Source organism: Haplochromis burtoni, unplaced genomic scaffold, assembly GCF_018398535.1.
Source record: "Haplochromis burtoni strain Fernald_Lab_line unplaced genomic scaffold, NCSU_Asbu1 Contig_261, whole genome shotgun sequence".
Classification (NCBI taxonomy): Eukaryota; Metazoa; Chordata; class Actinopteri; order Cichliformes; family Cichlidae; genus Haplochromis; species Haplochromis burtoni.
The window spans coordinates 763,019-782,762 of NW_024582622.1; the positions used below are offsets into that span (position 1 = coordinate 763,019).

The following is a 19,744-nucleotide window of genomic DNA, read 5'->3' on the forward strand; positions in this document are numbered from 1 at the left end:
AGTCATGTGACTCCACCCCGTCAAGTCTGTAACGTAGCACAGCGTCTTAAAGGGACATGAACATCGCCAACCTGCACATGCCTTTTCTTCTTTCTTTTTTTTAATACCGAATTTACCGACATGGGCAAAATGACGTCGATGAGAGTCATAAATTTCGGTAACGATAAATCTTTGATATATCGCCCAGCTCTAGTGCTGTATAAATAAACTGAACTGAAAACAAGTAACGCAGTACTTTACTTAATCCTCCTGGGAGTAATTAACAGGTAGAAACAGACTCCTGTTCTCTACAAGAACCGGCTCTCGGTTCCAATCCCTAGATGGGGGTATATAGAACTTGGAGACCACCAAAAATGAAGCAGGTGGTCTTTTGTTTGTTTTTGTCTGTGTGTGTGCTGCATTAGCATAGCTCCAAGGTGTAGTGGTTAATAAGTTTGCTTGACAAGTGAAAGGTTGTTGGTTCAAACTCAGGCAGGGCATCGGGTGTTAAACTGCCCAATCAAACAGGTGACGCTACTTGCTGTGGTGACCCCTTATGGCAAGGAAGAAGCTGCATTAGTAATGACTGTTGTATGTATACTGTTTCCTAAGAGCATGCTGTTTGAGCTTAATATTACATTTTCTTAGGAATAGAACTTTTATCCTGCAGTATTGAACTAACCACTAATCATCCACAACCTGTAGATGATGTTTAATTCAGGGAATGATGGAGTCCATTCATAAACATGAATAAGTGTTAATGTTGTTTTCTATTTAAATTCTGAATAATCATATCTGAAGCTCTAATGTGTTGCAAGAAAGAAAAATATGTGTGTGACTTATTTGCTATCGGTTAACAGATGGATTCATGTGCTTTGACTATTAAACAAGTTCCACTTGAAAACATCCGTGTTTTAATCTGACATGTGCCTCCCAGTTATTGTGTCAGTGTGTTTATTCAGACTGAGGATAAGAATGGGTGAACCTGAAACCTTATATTGCTCCAGTAAATATGCATGTGGAAAAGTTACTCCACATTTCACACTTGTTTGCTCGTGAATGCGTTTAGCTGCTCCGGGCAGCTAATCTTATTTGTTGAGTGCCAGGTACATTAAGGTGTGTAAAGGCTGAACTGCCAGATTGTTCTGATAGTGTGCTCCTGGGAAATGAGTTTCTCATCAGTATTTCAGTGTCTGAGGCAAAGACCAGAGGGCTTCCAGCTGTTAGAAGACCCATTACTCCTACCCTGTTGGCTGTGACACTTGTGTGCTCACCATTTTGGCCTTACTCGGGCTACTTTTCCCCTTTGAATTGATCTGTACCATGTTTCTGTAGCTGAGCCTGCAAGTGACAGAAGAACAAACAGTTCAAATTCGGCGACACCTCCACAAGGAGGTGGGATATGAAACTATTAGAAAGTTGTGTGTGAGATGGGTCCCTAGCTATGTTGGTTGCCACCCCATCAGTCAGGGTTTAAGAGCAGAGGGTGCCTGGCAGTGCCAGCAGGCCTTCAGAGACCTTGTATAGCTCAGGGTGAGATGACACATCCCTACATCTTACTTTTAGCAATTTAAACTGACACAGGCAGAGGAGCGAAACCATTAGTGTGATGTTTTGTCTTCAAGGGCCTGTCAGGAAAGTCTTTTTCTCAGCAGTGCCTGATGCTGTTTTCTTTTCCTTCCACAGAGAGGATCGGATGAGCTGAGTATGTACAACAATTCCAACTCTGGCATGAGCAGTAACAGTGGTGAGTTCGTTCCAACCGCCCATGAACTCTGAGGGGATTGATGGAATTTGCATGCAGCCAGTTGATACAGCAGACCTAAGGATTAGGTGAAGTAGGCTGCATGAGTTTAGGTGGAGAGAGCTGTTTGGTGGGTAACATCACGCTCCTTAGTAGGAGGGCACCTACACACCATAGCCAGTGGCTGGAACAGACATGGAGGATATCCCTCCTCTCTGTTTAAATGTTATCATTCCATGCATGAAGGTTTTTCTGATGTTCTTCCACTTCCCACACCGCCCCTGTTGAGTTTGTGACACGGCCTAAGCATATCTGCCAGCTTCCTTGTGCAGTTGAACTTCCCTGTATGCCAGCTTTCGATACTCTGATGGAGTTTCCTTGTTTCACAAGGATCTATCTGGACACAAGTAGGGCTGGGCCATATTATACCGTTCACGGTAATACCGGTATAATGTTAGGCAACGATAGGAAAATGAAATATCGCGATAGAATGGGAGTAAAACGCGCATGCGCAGTGCCTTTGTTTTCATACGCACATGGCCGATTGTTGAGTGAAACAGATGAACCAGAATTGGTTTGTAAAAATGGTGCAACTTCAGTGATGTGGAACTGGTTTGGTGTTTGTCCGTCAGATACACAACAAAGCACATATTTTTGCAGAACATGCAAGCGGCCGTCGTTATTGTCGTATTTGTCGGTCTAAGATGCTCTTAAATCTGGGAGTAATCTGGGTCCTAAACTCCGTATACTTCAGGTCAAACAACACTGCAGCATCACTTAGAGTTAAAAACTGTCTAAATTCTTTCATCTTTAATAAAACGATCAGCATTGCTGCTTTACCAGGTGTAACTATAAAGTTTAACTTCCAGGCATCCATGAAAACAAAAGTTATTACATTTAACGGAGTTAGAAGTTAGCAGGAAGCTAGCGGAAGTTAGCTCGCTAGTTTCGCTAGTTACCTAAGCATGATATTGCATGTTCTGACTGAGAGATTTCTGAAAAAAATCAAACGTACAGCTCTGCTATCACTTCCAACATAAATGAAGACAGGAAACTAAACAGCAGTGACATTTGTAGGGTTACTGAAGTTGGGCTAGCTGGTATATAATGATGTGCTATGTGATCGCTAGCGACACAGCTATGTTAGCATAACATAAACAGTGAAGCACTAACACTTTTCCACTTATAAAAGTTAACGTGAAGGTTCTTCATGGTTAGAGACAAATGCAATCGCATGGCAGGATGCTGTAAACGGACCAAACTTCAGTCAGGAGAACAACTGAGATAATCCATCCACAATACGAGGTTAGTCATTAATATACTGCAACAACATGGGAATAGAGCAGCTGCCAGAGAATTCAACATTAATGAATCAATGGTACAGAAGTGGAGGAAGCAAGAAGAATGAGTTTAATAAAGTTTGATTTATCTGACTGCTTTGTTTCGCTTAAATTGCCTTATAATCCCGTGCACCTTATGGTCCGAAAAATACGTACTGCACACTGCAGTTTAATGTTGCAAAGCACCTCTTTTTAACTTCAGTGGATATTATATATGGTTATGCTCAGGATATGTCAGCCCATTTCTACTGGAAATGCCTTTTGGTTAAACTTTCAGCAAGGAATTTGCATTTGCACTGTTACATTTTTATAAAGCTTTAATGTACATAAAAACCAGCTTCTTGTTTAAGTGAAAATAAATGGAAGGTTGTCTTTTTGCGCTAGTAATGTTGTGGAGTTGTATTTTGTCTCGCATCAATTATATTGTCGGTTATATCGTTATCGCAAATTTTCAAATATATATCGTGATAAATATTTTTGGCCATATCGCCCTGCTCTAGACACAAGCTCAACTGTTCCTCGCTGTACGCAGCCACACTTTCAGTCTCTGGAACAGCTCCAGTCCTGTCTTGGAACATTTGAACTGGGAAAAAGTTATTGAACAGGCTCACTGAAATGTATTTAATGCTATTTAATACTCAAGATGGCTCCTGTATGGAGAAACTAGTTACACGAGTGATTTTGGCCCAGTCTTCCACATGGACAGTCTTAAACTGAAGGATCTGTTGGCCCCTTCTAGGAACTCTGAGCTTTAGCTTCCATAGATTTTTCAGTTGGGTCTTCTTTGAAACAGTTGTACCTGCTGATTCCTGTCGCTCTCCACACTTCCTCCTTGGTTCTTGAACAACTCGTTGGATAATCCTTTTCACTCACTGCATTGCAGTTTTGTCTCCACAATTAAATCCATCACAAAAAATTAGCGCATTGTAATCGTCACAGTGCCGTGTGGATCCTAGCATACTTGCTGATGCAGGAAATGTTCTGTTTGTTTTTTTTAAGTTTGCCTCATTGTTTCTAATTCTCGACATTTGTTGACAGTAGCAGAAAATCACGAGCTTTACCTTTAAGATCCCAGTGTGTCATTGTAGTGCACCTTTCAGTTAATCAGCATTTCTCCTGAAATCTTAGATGGGGCTCCCAATGGCAGTGATAGTAAGAAGCTAAGGGTGGAGGAGGCCCTGCCGTCTCGTGTGATCCACATTAGGAAGCTGCCAAACGAGGCCTCAGAGACTGAGGTCATTGCCCTCGGCCTCCCCTTTGGCAAAGTAACCAATATTCTCACACTGAAGGGAAAGAATCAGGTAAGTGAATCAGGCTGTTTAGCATTTGTATAATTTCATCCAAAACAGTTGTTAGGCTCAATTTGAAAGCGCAGATAAATTCACACAGGACAAGCCATTCTTAGACACCAGCCTGTAAATGCATCTGACAATTGTTCCAAACGCAGTCGAACTGCAACATGTTGAATTTCATTATTAAAATAACCAAGTAAGAGTGAGTCAACAAATTCAGCTTTTTCTTTCTTTCTTCTTTTGCCTTCTCTTCTAACGTTCAGGCGTTCTTGGAGATGGGGACAGAGGAGGCAGCTGTCACTATGGTTAACTACTACTCCAAAGTAACTCCCCTTATCCGTAACATCCAAGTGTTTATTCAGTACTCCAATCACAAAGAACTCAAAACTGATGCTGCTAATCAGGTTAGTGGAAACTAACAGACTGATATGTTAGTTGTTGCACAGCTTCATGTTTTTAAAACGTGCTTTCAACTCGTATGCCTCATCACTGCTTGATTGCATGCTGTTATTTGGCTGCATTAAATGCTTGGAAATATCTGGAATCATTACAAAAAAAACAACAGCCGTAGAAGGTGCCCGTTTGATATTTGCCATCTACATTAATAGCTGTGTGCTGTGCTTGTGTTCGGGTGTAGCGGACCCAGGCCGTGCTGCAAGCAGTGTCAGCAGCCCAGTCACCAGGGTCCGAGGTACAGGAGGTCCTGGCTGCAGTTTCCAGTCCTGTGCTGCGCATCATTATTGATAACATGTTCTACCCTGTAACGCTGGACGTACTGCAACAGGTAGGCATCAGTTACCAAAAAGTATTTGCTGCTTGTGGCTGAACAAGAAACCTCCAGTTTCTTTGTCTTGACAGATTTTCTCCAAGTTTGGCACAGTCATGAAGATAATCACGTTCACCAAGAACAATCAGTTCCAGGCTCTTCTGCAGTTCAGCGATCCTGTCAGTGCACAGCAGGCCAAACTGGTATGGTCATGTTTTCTTGCATGTCTAATAGGATTGTCCCAGTACTAGATTTTCAAACTCTATATGAGTCTTAGGAAAATACTCTATATCATTTTTGACACCCCCCCAATCCTGCAACAATATAAGTAAAGGTGATGAAGTCTTATCTTGAAAAACTTGGCCTGTTAATTTTCATCCAATTTTCCCATTTATAAGTTATATTTAACAAAATAAGTGTTTAAGTTTCAGATTTTTTTTATTTTATCATATAAAAACCTGAGCGCTTACTGTCAAAAAGATTGTAAGTTACTGTGAAAGTAGAAAAGTTACTTTTTACTGTGTTGTCCACACCTGCTTTCAGCTTCCCTCAGTCTGCAGTTTTTCAGGCCGTCACCTCTGGTCCTCAGGCCTGAAAGCTCAGGCTGCCCTGCCTGCATTAGTTATCCATGCTCTGGCCTCTGCAGAGTTCATCTAATAATCAGGCCCCATCTTATCTTAATGTCCCTCTTCCACAGCAGGTCTTTACCCTGTCTTCCTTCTCTCACCCCAACCAATCACAGCAGATGGCCGCCCCTCCCTGAGCCTGGTTCTGCTGGAGGTTTCTTCCTGTTAAAAGGGAGTTTTTCCTTCCCACTGTTGCCAAAGTGCTGCTCATAGGGGGTCATATGATTGTTGGGTTTTTCTCTGTATGTATTATCATAGGGTCTACTGTTGTTGTGATTATATAAATAAAATTGAATTGAATTGAATCTACAGTTCCCCCACAGCCAGCATGATCATGGATTTGTAATCTGTTCTGTCATGGCTCAGTATTCAGTCTGCTGTTCATCTTTTATCTAACCACAGTCCAGTAGCAGCTACGTTAATCATAAAATATGGCTAATGGTTAAATGGTCAATGTGCCAGACTAAGCGAAGCGGCGTCGTGCTGCTACCATCAATAATATAAATGGTGTAACGACCTTTTCAGCTCTTGAGCACAGATGTCATTTTCCTCCTCCTAGGCACTGGATGGCCAGAACATCTACAATTCCTGTTGCACACTCCGTATTGACTTCTCCAAGCTGGTCAACCTGAATGTGAAGTACAACAATGATAAGAGTCGCGACTACACCCGACCTGAGCTGCCAGCTGGTGATGGCCAGCCCAGTTTTGACCCCACAGTTGCCGTTGCTTTCAGCAAAGACTCCAGTTCTCTCCTCGGTAAGATCCCAGGTAGATCCCACTTTTATCTTTCCTCTTTTGAACTTGACGTTGTTTGTTCTCACTCTGCATTCTAAATCAGGTTGGTGTGATGGGAATTCACACGAGCATCTTCAACTTACATTTGTAAATATTACTTTTTCCGCTCCTTTTTTTAAAAAAATGGTAAATTATCAGATAAACTAAGTTCAGATTGATAACCACATGAACTAATTAAACTAACAACTAAAAAAAACAACTTTCTCTTTTGCACATAATTAACATAATCTGGTCCTTAGCATCAGGCTAATGAGCTAAATACAGTCTAGATAAGGACCGGCTCTTATTCAGTGCTTTTCTGCTAGAAATGCTTTATAGACTGATGAACGACAGTACATGACATTTATTTAACATAAAATATACATAGAAGCAGGCCTGTCAAAAACTAAGCACACCCTTACTGCTTCCATAGGAATTGAGTGGTTAAGTAGCAGCTAGGTACTGTAATACACTTGGATGCACTTGATCGCAATTGATCATAAGATCACCTCTTTAAAAGTAAGCTGTTTCTTTGTTTGTTTTTCCTTTGCTGGTCAGTAGGATTCAGGTTTTTTGAATACAGTGGCAAGAAGAAAAGATATTTGGAAGGATCTTAAAGTGCCTGTTGTTCCTGCTGCGGATAACTCTACATCCTTTCAAAAGTGGATTCAAGCACCAGAAATATTTGTCTCTCTGGAACCATTAATTTGAAAAATCCGATTAGCCACTTACATTTTTAAATTGCTCACTCACTTCCCAGTCATACTTTGGAATTAGTCCCAGTATGTTTCACAAAATTAAATGAACATGGTTGACACTGAGGTGTCCCTCTTCTCATACTGACTTTGTCATTTTCTCTGTGGAGGTTGAGCAGAGCAAGGGTGTATCTAATACACAAAATAAAAAGCTCCTCTGTTTAACCCTTTAAAGCCGATCGGAGCGGGCACGCTACGTGTTGCGTAACTTTTTTAAAATCCCGGTAGCTCTGCAACCACTTAAGCTAGCGCAATAATTTTTTTTGCATATGAAACCAGAGGAGTTGTACTTACATCTGATGCCATCAGCTTGTCCTCGGTCACAGTTTCCTTCCACATAAAGCTTTGCAAAAACTGCATAAAAAGCACTTGCAGCAACAAAAACATAATATTCCAGAAACACGCTTTGCCGATCCGATCAGCTGTTCGTAACACTTCCTAAGTTGGAATAGACTTCAGCACGAACTTTTGCATGTCCACCATGACCTGCCCGAAACCGGAAGTGACGTCATTTTGCGGAAATGTAGTTTTTTACCATCAGGGCCCTCATGAGCCTATACTGGTGTTTTTAAAAGTTACCGTAATTGTCGGGTTATAAGCCGCTACTTTTTGCACAAGCTTTGAACCCTGCGGCTTTTAGTCAGGTGCGGCTTTTCTATGGATTATCCATGATTTTTGTCATATCGTAAGACGATTTGTTTTGTTTGTTCCGCTGTTGTACGGCACTACGTTGCCTGGCGGAAGGGCATGTGATCAGACCCACAGTATCGGGGTTCAAGAGTAAAAGTAAAGTAAAAGTAAAGTGTGCGTGTTAGTCCCCATAGGGAAATAGTTCCTCTGCATTTAACCCATTCACTCAGTGAAGCAGTGGGCAGCCACCAGTGCAGCGCCCGGGGAGCAGTGTGTAGGGACGGTACCTTGCTCAGGGGTACCTCAGGGTAGCCGTTCAGTGGAGTCGAACCCCCGACCTTCCGATCATGGGGCCACCACTCTACCTACTGAGCTATCCCTGCCCCCATTGGTATGTTGGTCACATGTCCATCCGCCAGGCAACATAGTGCCGTACAAGTAGCGCGAAAAACAAACTTCAAAGTAGCGCTACACGTTCAGCCGGAGGCGTGAATGACGAGCGGCAATAAACTTGCGAAAAGCAAGTCATGCTCAACTCCACCGGTGGAATCTGACAGCGTGGAAAAGTGTGAAAACATCCACGATCACCAACGGATTTCGAAGGGCTGGACTGCTGCATGATGGAGAGGAGGACACCGCCACGGCCCTTCTGAGGGTGTTCGACTCCGACACTGACAACGAGGATTTCTTTGGTTTTGAAAGTGACAACGAAGGAAAGAAGCTGAGAGTGGATGACTAAGCCACCCTGAGCCTGTTTGTATCCGACACTGGAGAAGAGGACTTTGGTGGTTTTAGTGCGCAGGAAGATGGTGGTGAATGACTGACTTTTCTTCTTGTTAAAGACGTGTCACTGCACCTGAGCCTAAAAGGTAGTCTGAATCTATTTTTCTGGTGTGCTGTAGGTTATTGTTATGTACTACATTTGTTACTCATTTATGAAGCACAGTACATGTTTCGTACTTGTAATTACCGCTACTTGTACATATACCTAAAAAGTTGTGCAAATATGTACCCGTAACTTGTTTTTCAAAATATTAATAAAAGTGATGTCTCCAAACAGCCATCTCTTTCCTGACAATTCGCTTTGTGCATATTCTCTTACATATGATAAGTCAACACTGAAACACCTGCGGCTTTTAGTCAGGTGCGGCTAATGTATGTACAAAACAGGATTTTCCCCTGATTTTAGCTTGTGCGGCTAATATTCAGGTGCGCTTTGTAGTCCGGGAAATACGGTATGTTTGACTTTATGACTTTGTGTCATTTCTGGGATGCTGAGGACTCATATTGCACTGCTGGAAATAGTTTATTTTGATGCACATGCTGCTTTTTTTTTGCAAATTTGCATCATAGGATTGTTTTTTCGTTTTTCCTGCAGTATATAAATATTGGTGTATTTCAAAAATAAAACTATGAAGACACTTAAAATAAATTTCCTGTGGTAGGAAACTAGTTTGTGCAACTTTTTGTATTTGCAGTTTTGAGGGATAAGCCTCTTAAATTTCTCTAACTAAAAATATATGTTAAAAAAAACAAAAATGATTTTCAAATTCTTTGTAGTTTATTGCACTTTTTTACAATTTCTGTAGTTACTATGGACTTAATGCAGACATATTATTAGAATTTGGGCTATAATGGTTGTATTGATGTATAGCAACTTGAAATGCTCCCAAAAATGGCTCCACAACATGTAAAAATATAATATAAGCTCTGGCGGACTTGGTTCTGTGGTAGGTCTTAAAGGGTTAATTTAAACCCCCAAATCTGTGTAATTGCAGAAATGTATCTGGTCTCAAATATTGCACATGCACATTTCTGTGCAGGTAAGACCACAGATTCAGGTTTGCATCCACACGGTGTCAGCTTCTGACACTTTCTGCAGTAGGTAAAAGCTTGGTTTTGCACCAGTCACATTTCTTGGACCGTCACCACCACAACATGAGACTTGGTACCACTGACTGACTCGGTTCCCTTATTTAGACTTAAACCAATTGATGAAGTTTCTTCGTGTGTACGTGAGTTAGTGCCCTTTCTTAAATCTTGCCGTATAGTCTAATGTACATAGCTTATCATACCATCTACATATTGTCTCTTCCTCACGTCTTGTACCAGCTGTGTGAGGTCACACTGAAGGTAGGGGAAGGGCTGATCGCATTAAGAGATTTGATTGGGTAGTACAGTGTCTAAATGAAAGAATGGGCTGCTGTCAGTGTTCGTACAGCTGGTGCCGGTCCATTGGCCCGTTATGCCAGATTACCAGTCCAATTCTAAATTGCCCACAGTCTGAATGGTTGTTTGGTTCTCTGTGTTAGCTCTGCGACAGACTGGTGACCTGTGTAAGGTGTACCCTTCCTTTCGCCCTATGGTAACTGGGATAGACTCCTCCTCCTCTGCTGTCATGATGAGGATAAGCAAAAGAGAATAAATGGCGTAGTGGAGTTTTCACCTAGGAGGTAATCCTGAGAGTTGTTGACCCACCCTGTCATCATGGGAGTCATTAAGGTGTCATGGGTCAAGTTGTGAGTGTGTGTTGAATTACCGTAAAGGAAACTCAAAATAGAACGTTAACTACCGTAGGTAATGTTTGTAACGCTATAAGTAAGTTGTTCCATCTATTCAATATAACCTCTGTCTTGTGTCAGGGTCTAGTAGAGATTGACAGACCACGTGACTTTCACACATTGCATGCAACGCAAGCATTTGCAGCACCGCAAAACGTTCATTCTTCGGTTCCAATAAATTCTTGCTCTTTCTTTGCCCCCCAAAATGTTATGTACAAAACGTGTACAATGCCGGTCCGTACAAAGACAGACTTGATGAAAAGACAAAGAAAAGATACGAGGAAAAAAATCAAAGGAGTGAAAGGGTCAGACCCTTACGAGCACACAGAGGGACAAAAGACGTTAGCGTGCTGCCCAACTTTCACCACGCTCATATTTATAATCATACGGTTCTTGGAGTGAGTGCATACACTCATGAAGTTTAGTAACTTCAGGTCACTGCAACAAGCCCAGGTACAGTTTACCGACGGATGGGTGCAGGACCTTGAAATGCACCGTGTAGAACGAAAGACCATCGTACGTATCATAAGTTTACCAGTCTCACAAATCGTCTTCATAAATACACATTCGTTAACCGTTTATTAATAGGACCTTTGAGCTCAACGGTAATTAATTAGTAGTGGAAATAATTTCTGGTAGCATCACAGAAATGTAGCAGTGACAATAATACTGTATGCTGTAATCGTACTGGGCAATTAGTGATACAAAACAACTGTTTTATCCTGTGAATAAAAGTATATGTTTTTGTCAATGTACCATAATAACAGAAGCGAAACGCAATATTGTGTCAGGACAATTCACTATTTATGCACAATAAACAAAGGAGCATAGCGCGATGATTTCTGTTCAGCGCCAGACTTGCTTGTAACCTATATCACCAATTATGTTAAGAAAAATGACGCATTAACTACAACAGCAGACTAACCTGTGAGCTGGAGTGTTCTGAGACGTTATATTTGGTATATCCAGACCATCCGCCGGCTCTTTGTTACTTCGGAAACATGGCTTAAAAATTTCTCTTCAACGACGTAATCCGATAACAACCGATCTCTTTACCCGTCGGCTTCCCGTGGCTGTCATGCGACCGGCTATTGCAGTTAATAATACAACAGCTTCTTGACATTTTTTGTGTTTCTTTTTATCGCTGTGTAACTGAGTTCAATTGAAAGCCTGCGTGCGCTAGTACCTCTTGCCACGAGTTCCCAGAATCCTTTGCGGTTTTACCCCTGAGTGACGTCACATTTTCAATCTCTATGTAGAACAACAGTCTGTGATCTGCACTCAGTTTGATTGGCTCCAAAGCTGAACTGTGTCCCTGGTTATTGGTGTGAAATCACAGCTTCTAAACGCCACTGGTAGGAGTTGGTTGGGTGAAACAAAAACTACTATTCCTACAACTACATGTCCACATTCTTATTTTGAGATTATTTTAAGAGGGTAACACCATGCACCTCGCATGTGATAGATACACAGGAGGAAGAGAAACACAACCCAGTGTGTCTGGGCTGCATTACTGCGGTTGTTACAGTTACTGTGATCATTTTTGGAAAACAATGATAAAGTGCATCCAGTGTATCAGACAGTAGAAAATGTCTTTGTGTATGGTACAAAGAAACAGTTTTGTGTGGTCAGACATGCAGGGTTTGAGAGGGTTGTACTGTGTTCTTCCCATGATGTATTGTCACCATCATCAACATCGTTAATGATTTTCCACTCCGTGATTGTCTGTCTGCTTCCCGTCAGGAGCTCTGAACCCTCTGAGTGCGGCGGCAGCTGCTGCTGCTGCAGCGGGCAGGGTGGCCCTCGCTGGGCAGACAGGCTCCAGTGGGGTCCTGCTGGTTAGCAACCTCAATGAAGAGGTTAGTAATACTGACACCAGTAACACCAGTAAAATGGAAAGTCTACAATTAAAACTCCACCGCTCCTACACACCACCTCCATTCATCTGTTCCTGTTTTTTCTGTTGCTCGCTGTGGGTCAGTTTTTCTATTTCCAGATTTGTTTTCTTGTGCTTGTCATTAAAGATGTGTATAAAAAAACTCATGTTTGACACTTGAATCTGTTAATCTTGATAATTTACTTTGCTTTTGTGTGAGACACACACAGACTGAACACACAGTTTGGTTTTCATGAACTTTGTAGTCTTAGAACTGCAGGAAAACAAGGCTTCCTTTATGTAAGCTGTAGTTTCCCAAAGGTTCCTTTGATTGTATAATATTTGTTCGCATTCAGATAGCCTGTTGCCTATATGTGTTACCTCCTAACCAGCGTGTGTAGACATCATTTTCATTGTAATCACTGAGCTGTGTGGAGCAGTTGATGTTCTACATCTGGGCTCCTGTTGTAGGTCTAGTTTTATAAAATACTTTTCCTATGAACATTTCTTTACTGTAATTTTGTGTTGTTCTTAAAAGCAAGAACTTATTCTCCCCCCCTGTTTTTCCTTTTTTGGTCCACTTGGTGACTGCAGGATTTGACGTTTATTTCATAGGCACCCGAACCCTCTCCCCTCTTTCCTTTTCTGATAATCAAGCCTTCCCTTCTCTTGTCAAACTGCATCTAACTCTGCTAACTGTCTGTCTTCTCTTTTTCTCTCTAAGCTCTCCTCACCTCTCCTCAGCTCATATGAAAGCTCATATGAAATCATTCTGTGGTCTCCTAACTGTGTCTAAGCCCTGGGAACAAACACCTGCTGCTTGCTCTTTTATCCCTTTTCTTCTGTTTTTGGTTTGTGTGTTTAAACTGATTTGGCATCTGACTTGTCTGCTCTGCTCATCTCTGTGAATGGTTGTGTTATTCTGCCTTTGGACAGTATCTACACCACTTAAAGCCCTGATGCTAAGATACTGTGCTCATGCTTTCTTTTAGCTTTGTGGATTTGTGTGAATGCCATGTTATACTGAAGTGGCCTTCACATCAACTCTTGCATGCAAGATTTTGTTGCCTTTTATACTGCATGCTATCTAATCTCCTTGTGAACTCGTGTCACACCATTGCTGAAAGACATTCAGTTTTCTCACAGCTGCTGCATGTTCTATTTGTCCCATTGTTGTGAATGAGTTTGAATATTAATGAGTTATTATGATTTGAGATGAATGTACCTTTATCCCATGCTTGTCTAGGATTAAAGCCAGTTTTTTTTTTTTTAAAACTTTGCTCTATTTTCTCCAAAGACAACATTGATCCAAGCCATTATCTCTGACCAAACTACTTGCATTATTCCAGTGTACTGACCTGTATTTTATTTTTTTTGTCCCTCCCCCATTCCTCATTTTTTAAATTTCCTTACCCAAATTTGCATTTGCCTCCCTGATTTCTCTCTCTCTCTCTCTCTCTCTCTCTCGCTCGCTCGCTCGCTCTCTCTCCCTCTCGCTCTCTCTCTCTCTCTCTCTCTCTCCACCCTGCTCCACCTTCACTCCGTGTGCTGGTGGGGATTTTATAAATTTATAACCCTCAATCACCCTTTCTTCCTCCCATATTAACCAACCCTTCTTCCCCTCCATGACCCCTCATCCACCGCTTGCTCCCCTCCTCCATGACCCACCACCTCCATCACTCTCCGGGGAAAAACAAAAACCACCATTCCTCCTACCTACCTCCGTTCTGGATCGATCTGTCCATCTCTACCTCCGCTCCGCTCCGACTCTTCTACCTCTCTACCTGTCTCACGCTGCTTGTTGCTCTTCTCTCCCTCTAAAGATGGTTACGCCCCAAAGTCTGTTTACCCTCTTCGGTATGTTATCGTTAGCTCTCTCTCTCTTCTTTCTTTAGCTCTACTTTTCTTTCTTGTATCTACTCTTTCTATTCTACTTTCATTCTGACTTTTTGTTGTTGTTGTTACTATTATTATTGTTGTTATTATTATTATTATTATTATTATTATTATTATTATTATTATTATCATAGTTATTATTAATATTGTCATTGTTAGCATTACAAGCTTCTCTATATTTGTTTGCTGATTGTAGATTTGGTCATTTTGAATCCTCATTGACCGCCTGTTAATTGGTTTGGGTTATGTCATGTCATTACTTTGCCCTAAAATTTACTACTTAGTAAGAAGTTAATGCATGTCTAAGCCATTGGTTTTTGCATGCTGTTTTTATTTTTAGCCATCTCACATAGCTTGATAACGTTTCTGCTTAGAGGGTGCTTCTTCTTTATCCTTTATCTGTTTTTTCACACACTTTCATACACCTCACACTCTACAGTCTAAAATAAACCTGTGTTTCTATGCTGTCGTCTCTGCTGTACCTTGTTTTTAAATATCCTTGTCTCCTGTGAAACCTTGAGATTTTTCTAACTGCCTGCTTTTTTTCGTCCCAACCTCTTCTCCTATTGCCGGCTTCTGGGTCTGTCACAGGAGTGTATGGTGATGTCCAGAGGGTGAAAATTCTTTACAACAAGAAGGACAGTGCTCTCATACAGATGTCTGAGTCCAATCAGGCCCAGCTAGGTAAGTGGATATCTCTGTTATATGGATGTCTGACTGGTCTGTAGTGAGAGTCCCGTAGTATGCTGTGTAATAAATATTTTGGTCCTGTGTTGATCATTACACTTTTCTTAAATATAATGCAGCACAGTCATTACTTGCCAGAGAAAGTAATTCTGTTACTTTTTTACTCACTAAAATGAGCTGAAACGCAGGCTTGTATAATTGGCAGCTAACAATATAAACATTAGAATACAGTCCCACACACCAGCACAAATGCATATCGTGAGGACACATACACACTATCTTTTAGTTTTTACATAAGAACTCAAAGCAAAGATGGCAACCAGTGATTTCACTGTAGAAATGGTAAATGTCTGTATTTATACTGAGGCGATCGTGGCTCAAGAGTTGGGAGTTCGCCTTGTAATCGGAAGGTTGCCGGTTCGAGCCCCGGCTTGGACAGTCTCGGTCGTTGTGTCCGTGGGCAAGACACTTCCCCCCATGCCTACTGGTGGTGGTCAGAGGGCCCGGTGGCGCCAGTGTCCGGCAGCCTCGCCGGATATGTAAAGCGCTTTACTAGTCCCTAAGGACTAGTAAAGCGCTTTACATATCCATTCACACACACCAGTAGGCAACGGGTGAAGTGTCTTGCCCAAGGACACAACAGCCGAGACTGTCCAAGCCGGGGCTCGAACCGGCAACCTTCCGATTAAAAGATGAACTCCCAACTCTTGAGCCACGATCGCCCGATAGAAACACACGTATAGGTAGAAATAGAGGCTACAGTGCTCAAGCCTGACTGTTCATCCTTTTGTTACACATGGTTCTGGGTCAGCATGCACTCAGCTTTTTCATTGGCTAGCTCTGTGTCTGCATGTTTTCTGCAGGTACTTTAAAAGAGATGAAGTTAGCAGTGTAACATGGTTATTTGTCCTGGATGCAGTTTGCAATTTACCAGCAAACTGTTATCCATTTATGCAAAAACAAAATAAAATAAAAAAAAATAAAGAGTCCTTCTGTGTGTCATCATACAGGACACTTAAGCCCCTTTTCAATTAGTACCTATTCAGGTTGGCTCGTCACAGTTTTCAGGGTTTGCCATTAGGTCATAGTACCAGGTAACAGGTCCTTTTTTTAGCACCTACTTGGCCATGGTTCCAAATGATCCCAAAATGTGACGTCAACAGACTGCATGCCACCAGTTGGCTAGTCAGTGGCGTCACGAGAGTGTCTCATTCATGAAAATCAAAACTGCCGTTTTTAAAACCTGGCAACAAAGGAAATGGCTAGAAAAAACAACGCCATGGTCCACAGACTGAGCAGCAGGCATATCGTCGCCTCGATGTCCACTTTGTAGCGTGCGCGTCACATACTAATTACGTCATGGGACGCTCAGCTGTGTTGCTATAACGATGAACACGCGCAGTTCTTCCATTTCTAAGACTTCCTCTTGCCAACAAATCTGTGAGAAGGCAAGGTAAGGAAGACAGAGCCCCTGCAGGACTACAGCCAGGGACATGCTCTGTGATCCACATGGGGTTGACATCAACTGCATCACTGACTACATACATTTCTGTGAAGATACCTAAAGCGCCTTGAGGTGACTGTTGTTGGGATTTGGCGCTGTATAAATAAAATTGAATTGAACAGAATCCCAGCCAGGACTGTATGCTGTTTTTCCAACAATAAGTCCTGGATCAACATTGACAAGAAGGCCCTGCTGAATTGAGTTGAATGTGGGGCTAATAAGGTGTAGATGCATACAGACCAAAGTCCATCTGAATAACACCAAAGAGGTGTGGAGAGATGCAGCTGATGCCCTCAATCAGATAAATTGGCAGTAGCCTGCACACAACACGAACAATGAACTGACTCTCTATCCTAACAGGGTCAGTACTGGGCCCCCTGCTGCCAGTCCTCATACCGGACTGTGATAGTAGGGATGGGTATTGTTTAGGTTTTATCCGATACCGGTGCCAAACTGGTACTTTTGAAACGGTGCCGGTGCTTAAAGAATGGAGAACGCAAACTTTGTCCATAAACCTCTTAGCAGTCTCTTTTTTTTTCTGCAAAATGATAACCAAGTTAGCCTTTTCTGTTGATACAACATACCTCCTTTGGTTGGAACCGGTGCTTAAACAATGGAAAACACAAACTTTGTCCTAAAACCTCTCATGTTTAGCTGTGTTTTTTTTTTTTTTTTGTAAAAGGATAATAATGTTAGCCTTTTCTGCAGCTATCACCTTAAAGCACTTGTTGCAGGCTGCTGAGTTTGCATCTCTTGCTGTGTACAGCCAGACTTTTGACCGCTTTGACCATTTTTAATCTGTAGCTCTGCTCTAAAAGAACATACGTACCGCCTACTATCCTTGGAAAGGTAAAATGATTGGCTAGAATCCAAAGTGTATGACATCTCAAGGGAAAAAAAAAGCACCGAAATGTGCGCTGCTTTTCGGTCTGGTTACTACCGGTTATGTCAGAACCGGTGCCATAATGGCACCAGATACCGGTACCCATCCCTAGTGATTGGTGTCCAGCTAAGAGCGTAAGTGTAGGGACTACACCAAAGCAAAGCTACAGACCCTGGTCGCATCAGGTCTGATTGACTTCAGACCAGTTACCTTGACGTTAACATGTCATCAAGGTGCTGGAGAGACTGGTTCTTGCCCGACTTAGCTTCCAGGTGAAACATGCTCTCAGCACTCTTCGGTTCACTTACCAGCCTCTTGTGGGGTGGATGATGCTGTTATCTGCCTGTTGCAACATGCTCGCTTTCACATGCGTGGAACTGGTAGCATTGTGAGAATCATATTACTTGTCTTTCCAAGGAAAAACAATTCAAGTGAGAAGCTGCTCGGGGTGGGTATCACCACTTCTCCTGTCTTCTGGATTGCCGACCACGTCTTTAAGGTTGGGCAGGAGTGGTGAGGAACTATGTGGAGAAGTCTGGAAGAAGAGCAAGCATCTTTTATTGTCATTATATGTTCACACATAACGAAGTTTTGTTTTGGTACCTCGGCACACATCAGACACAAGTTTTTTTTAATTTTGTGTGTTTGTTTTTAAAAAATACGTGTTTACAGAAACATATTCCAATTACAGTTATATAACTGATATGGACAATGTGTAGACTTTCAGCTTCCATTTGAGGGTATCCACATTCAAATTGGGTGAAGGGTTTAAGAGTTTTTGCTCCTTAACACGTGCCAAAAGTAATTAGCTAATTGACTCAAAGTCGATTCCATGGCCAGGTGTGGGCAATTCCTTCATTATGTCATTGTCAGTTTAGCAAATAAAAGGCATGGAGTTGATTTGAGGTGCACTATAAAACAGTTGAATGGACACTATCTATGTGTGCAGGAAGTCACAAATAGAATTTAGATGTATTTCACAGATCTGGGGAAAAAGCTCTCCCTCAGTCTGGTGGTGCGTGTTTGTATGTTTCTATACTGCTTACCAGATGGAAGCATTTTAAACAGTCCATTGCCAGGGTGGGTGGGTTCTGCAGTGATACGTCAGTGCTGGAGATGGCAGTAGGATCAATAAAGTAATCCGCAAAGCTGGAAGCATCATAAATCAGAACTTGGAGGCATTTGAGTCATTGAGAGACGGGACTGTGCTCCACCATGGATAACCCATCGCACCTGCTCTACTCCACACTTCTAAGGCAGATTTATAGTCTACATTTTATTTATTAAATGCAACTTACACTTCTCTCTTACACAACGCCAGTCTTACGTTTACTTTTTTTTAACCAACTGTTACTTTACTATTTAAACCATTTTTACTTTTCATTGTTTTTTGTCACTGTTGTATACTGCAGGAATTATATCTCATAATATAAGGCCCTTATTGGACACCTGTGACACTCTTATTTTAACTGTGTTGTTTATTGTTGTGTATTGTAGACTCTACTATTTTTACTTTATCATGCTGTTGTAACACAAAAGATTCCCTTATGGGCTCAATAAAGTATCCATCTATTTAACATAACAAAATCCTTTTAGTGCTTTGTTCGAGATCGAATGCATTCCCCTCTCGCCCCTTTAGGCGGTCTTTATCCTCCAAGCTCGGGTCCTCTACCAGAGGCCTGGGAGCTTGAGGGTCCTGTGCAGTATCTTAGCTGTTCCCAGGACTGCGCTCTTCTGGACAGAGATCTCTGATGTTGTTCCTGGGATCTGCTGGAGCCACTCGCCTAATTTGGAAGTCACTGCAATAAGTGCTTCGATTACCACTGGGACCACTGCTACCTTCACCCTCCACATCTTCTTGAGCTCTTCTCCGAGCACTTGGTAATTTTCCAGCTTGGTTAGCCACCACCATTTTGTCTGTCTGTATCTGGAAGTCCCACAGGATCTTAGCTCGGCCATTCTCCACCATTCTTGGGGGCGTCTCCCATTTTGATCTTGGGACTTCCAGGCCATACATGGCACAGATGTTCCTGTTTGCTATGCTGGCCACTTGGTTATGGCGTTCAATGTATGCCCTGCCTGCTAGCTTCTTACACCCTGCACTTCTGTGCTGGATTGTCTCAGGGGCATCTTTACACAGCCTGCACCTGGGGTCTTGCCTGGTGTGATAGACCCCAGCCTCTATGGATCTTGTGCTCAGAGCTTGTTCCTGTGCTGCTATGATTAGTGCCTCTGTGCTGTTTATTCATAAGGTTAGTTAGTAGAGTTGCCAACCGTCCCGTAAAAAACGGAATCGTCCCATTAAAAAAAACGGAATCGTCACGTATTCAGAGAAAATATTACGTTTTGTATTGAGCTGAAAAGGAACACAGTTTGTCCCGTACTTCAGCTAGAATAGAAAAAGACACAAAGCTGGAGTTATTCTGTGT

At 42.1% G+C, this 19,744-nt stretch overlaps 1 protein-coding gene across 5 annotated transcripts in view; it reads left to right on the plus strand.

Moving 5' to 3' along the window:
* The window catches only part of LOC102291586 (polypyrimidine tract-binding protein 2), a 42,996-nt gene that overhangs the window by 2,201 nt on the left and 21,051 nt on the right, over positions 1–19,744 (plus strand). The window contains exons 3-12 of one of the 5 annotated variants that reach the window (XM_042227446.1): positions 1,666–1,726; positions 4,192–4,364; positions 4,619–4,759; positions 4,993–5,139; positions 5,214–5,324; positions 6,307–6,517; positions 12,213–12,328; positions 14,169–14,202; positions 14,833–14,925; positions 17,733–19,309. In XM_042227446.1, the coding sequence (XP_042083380.1) occupies positions 1,666–1,726; positions 4,192–4,364; positions 4,619–4,759; positions 4,993–5,139; positions 5,214–5,324; positions 6,307–6,517; positions 12,213–12,328; positions 14,169–14,202; positions 14,833–14,925; positions 17,733–17,899 (1,254 nt within the window). In that variant the 3' untranslated portion in view covers positions 17,900–19,309. Of the gene's footprint in view, positions 1–1,665; positions 1,727–4,191; positions 4,365–4,618; positions 4,760–4,992; positions 5,140–5,213; positions 5,325–6,306; positions 6,518–12,212; positions 12,329–14,168; positions 14,203–14,832; positions 14,926–17,732; positions 19,310–19,744 lie in introns of those variants that run through there. The other 4 variants (XM_014339088.2, XM_005939291.3, XM_014339089.2 and 1 more) reach the window with 4 other exon arrangements.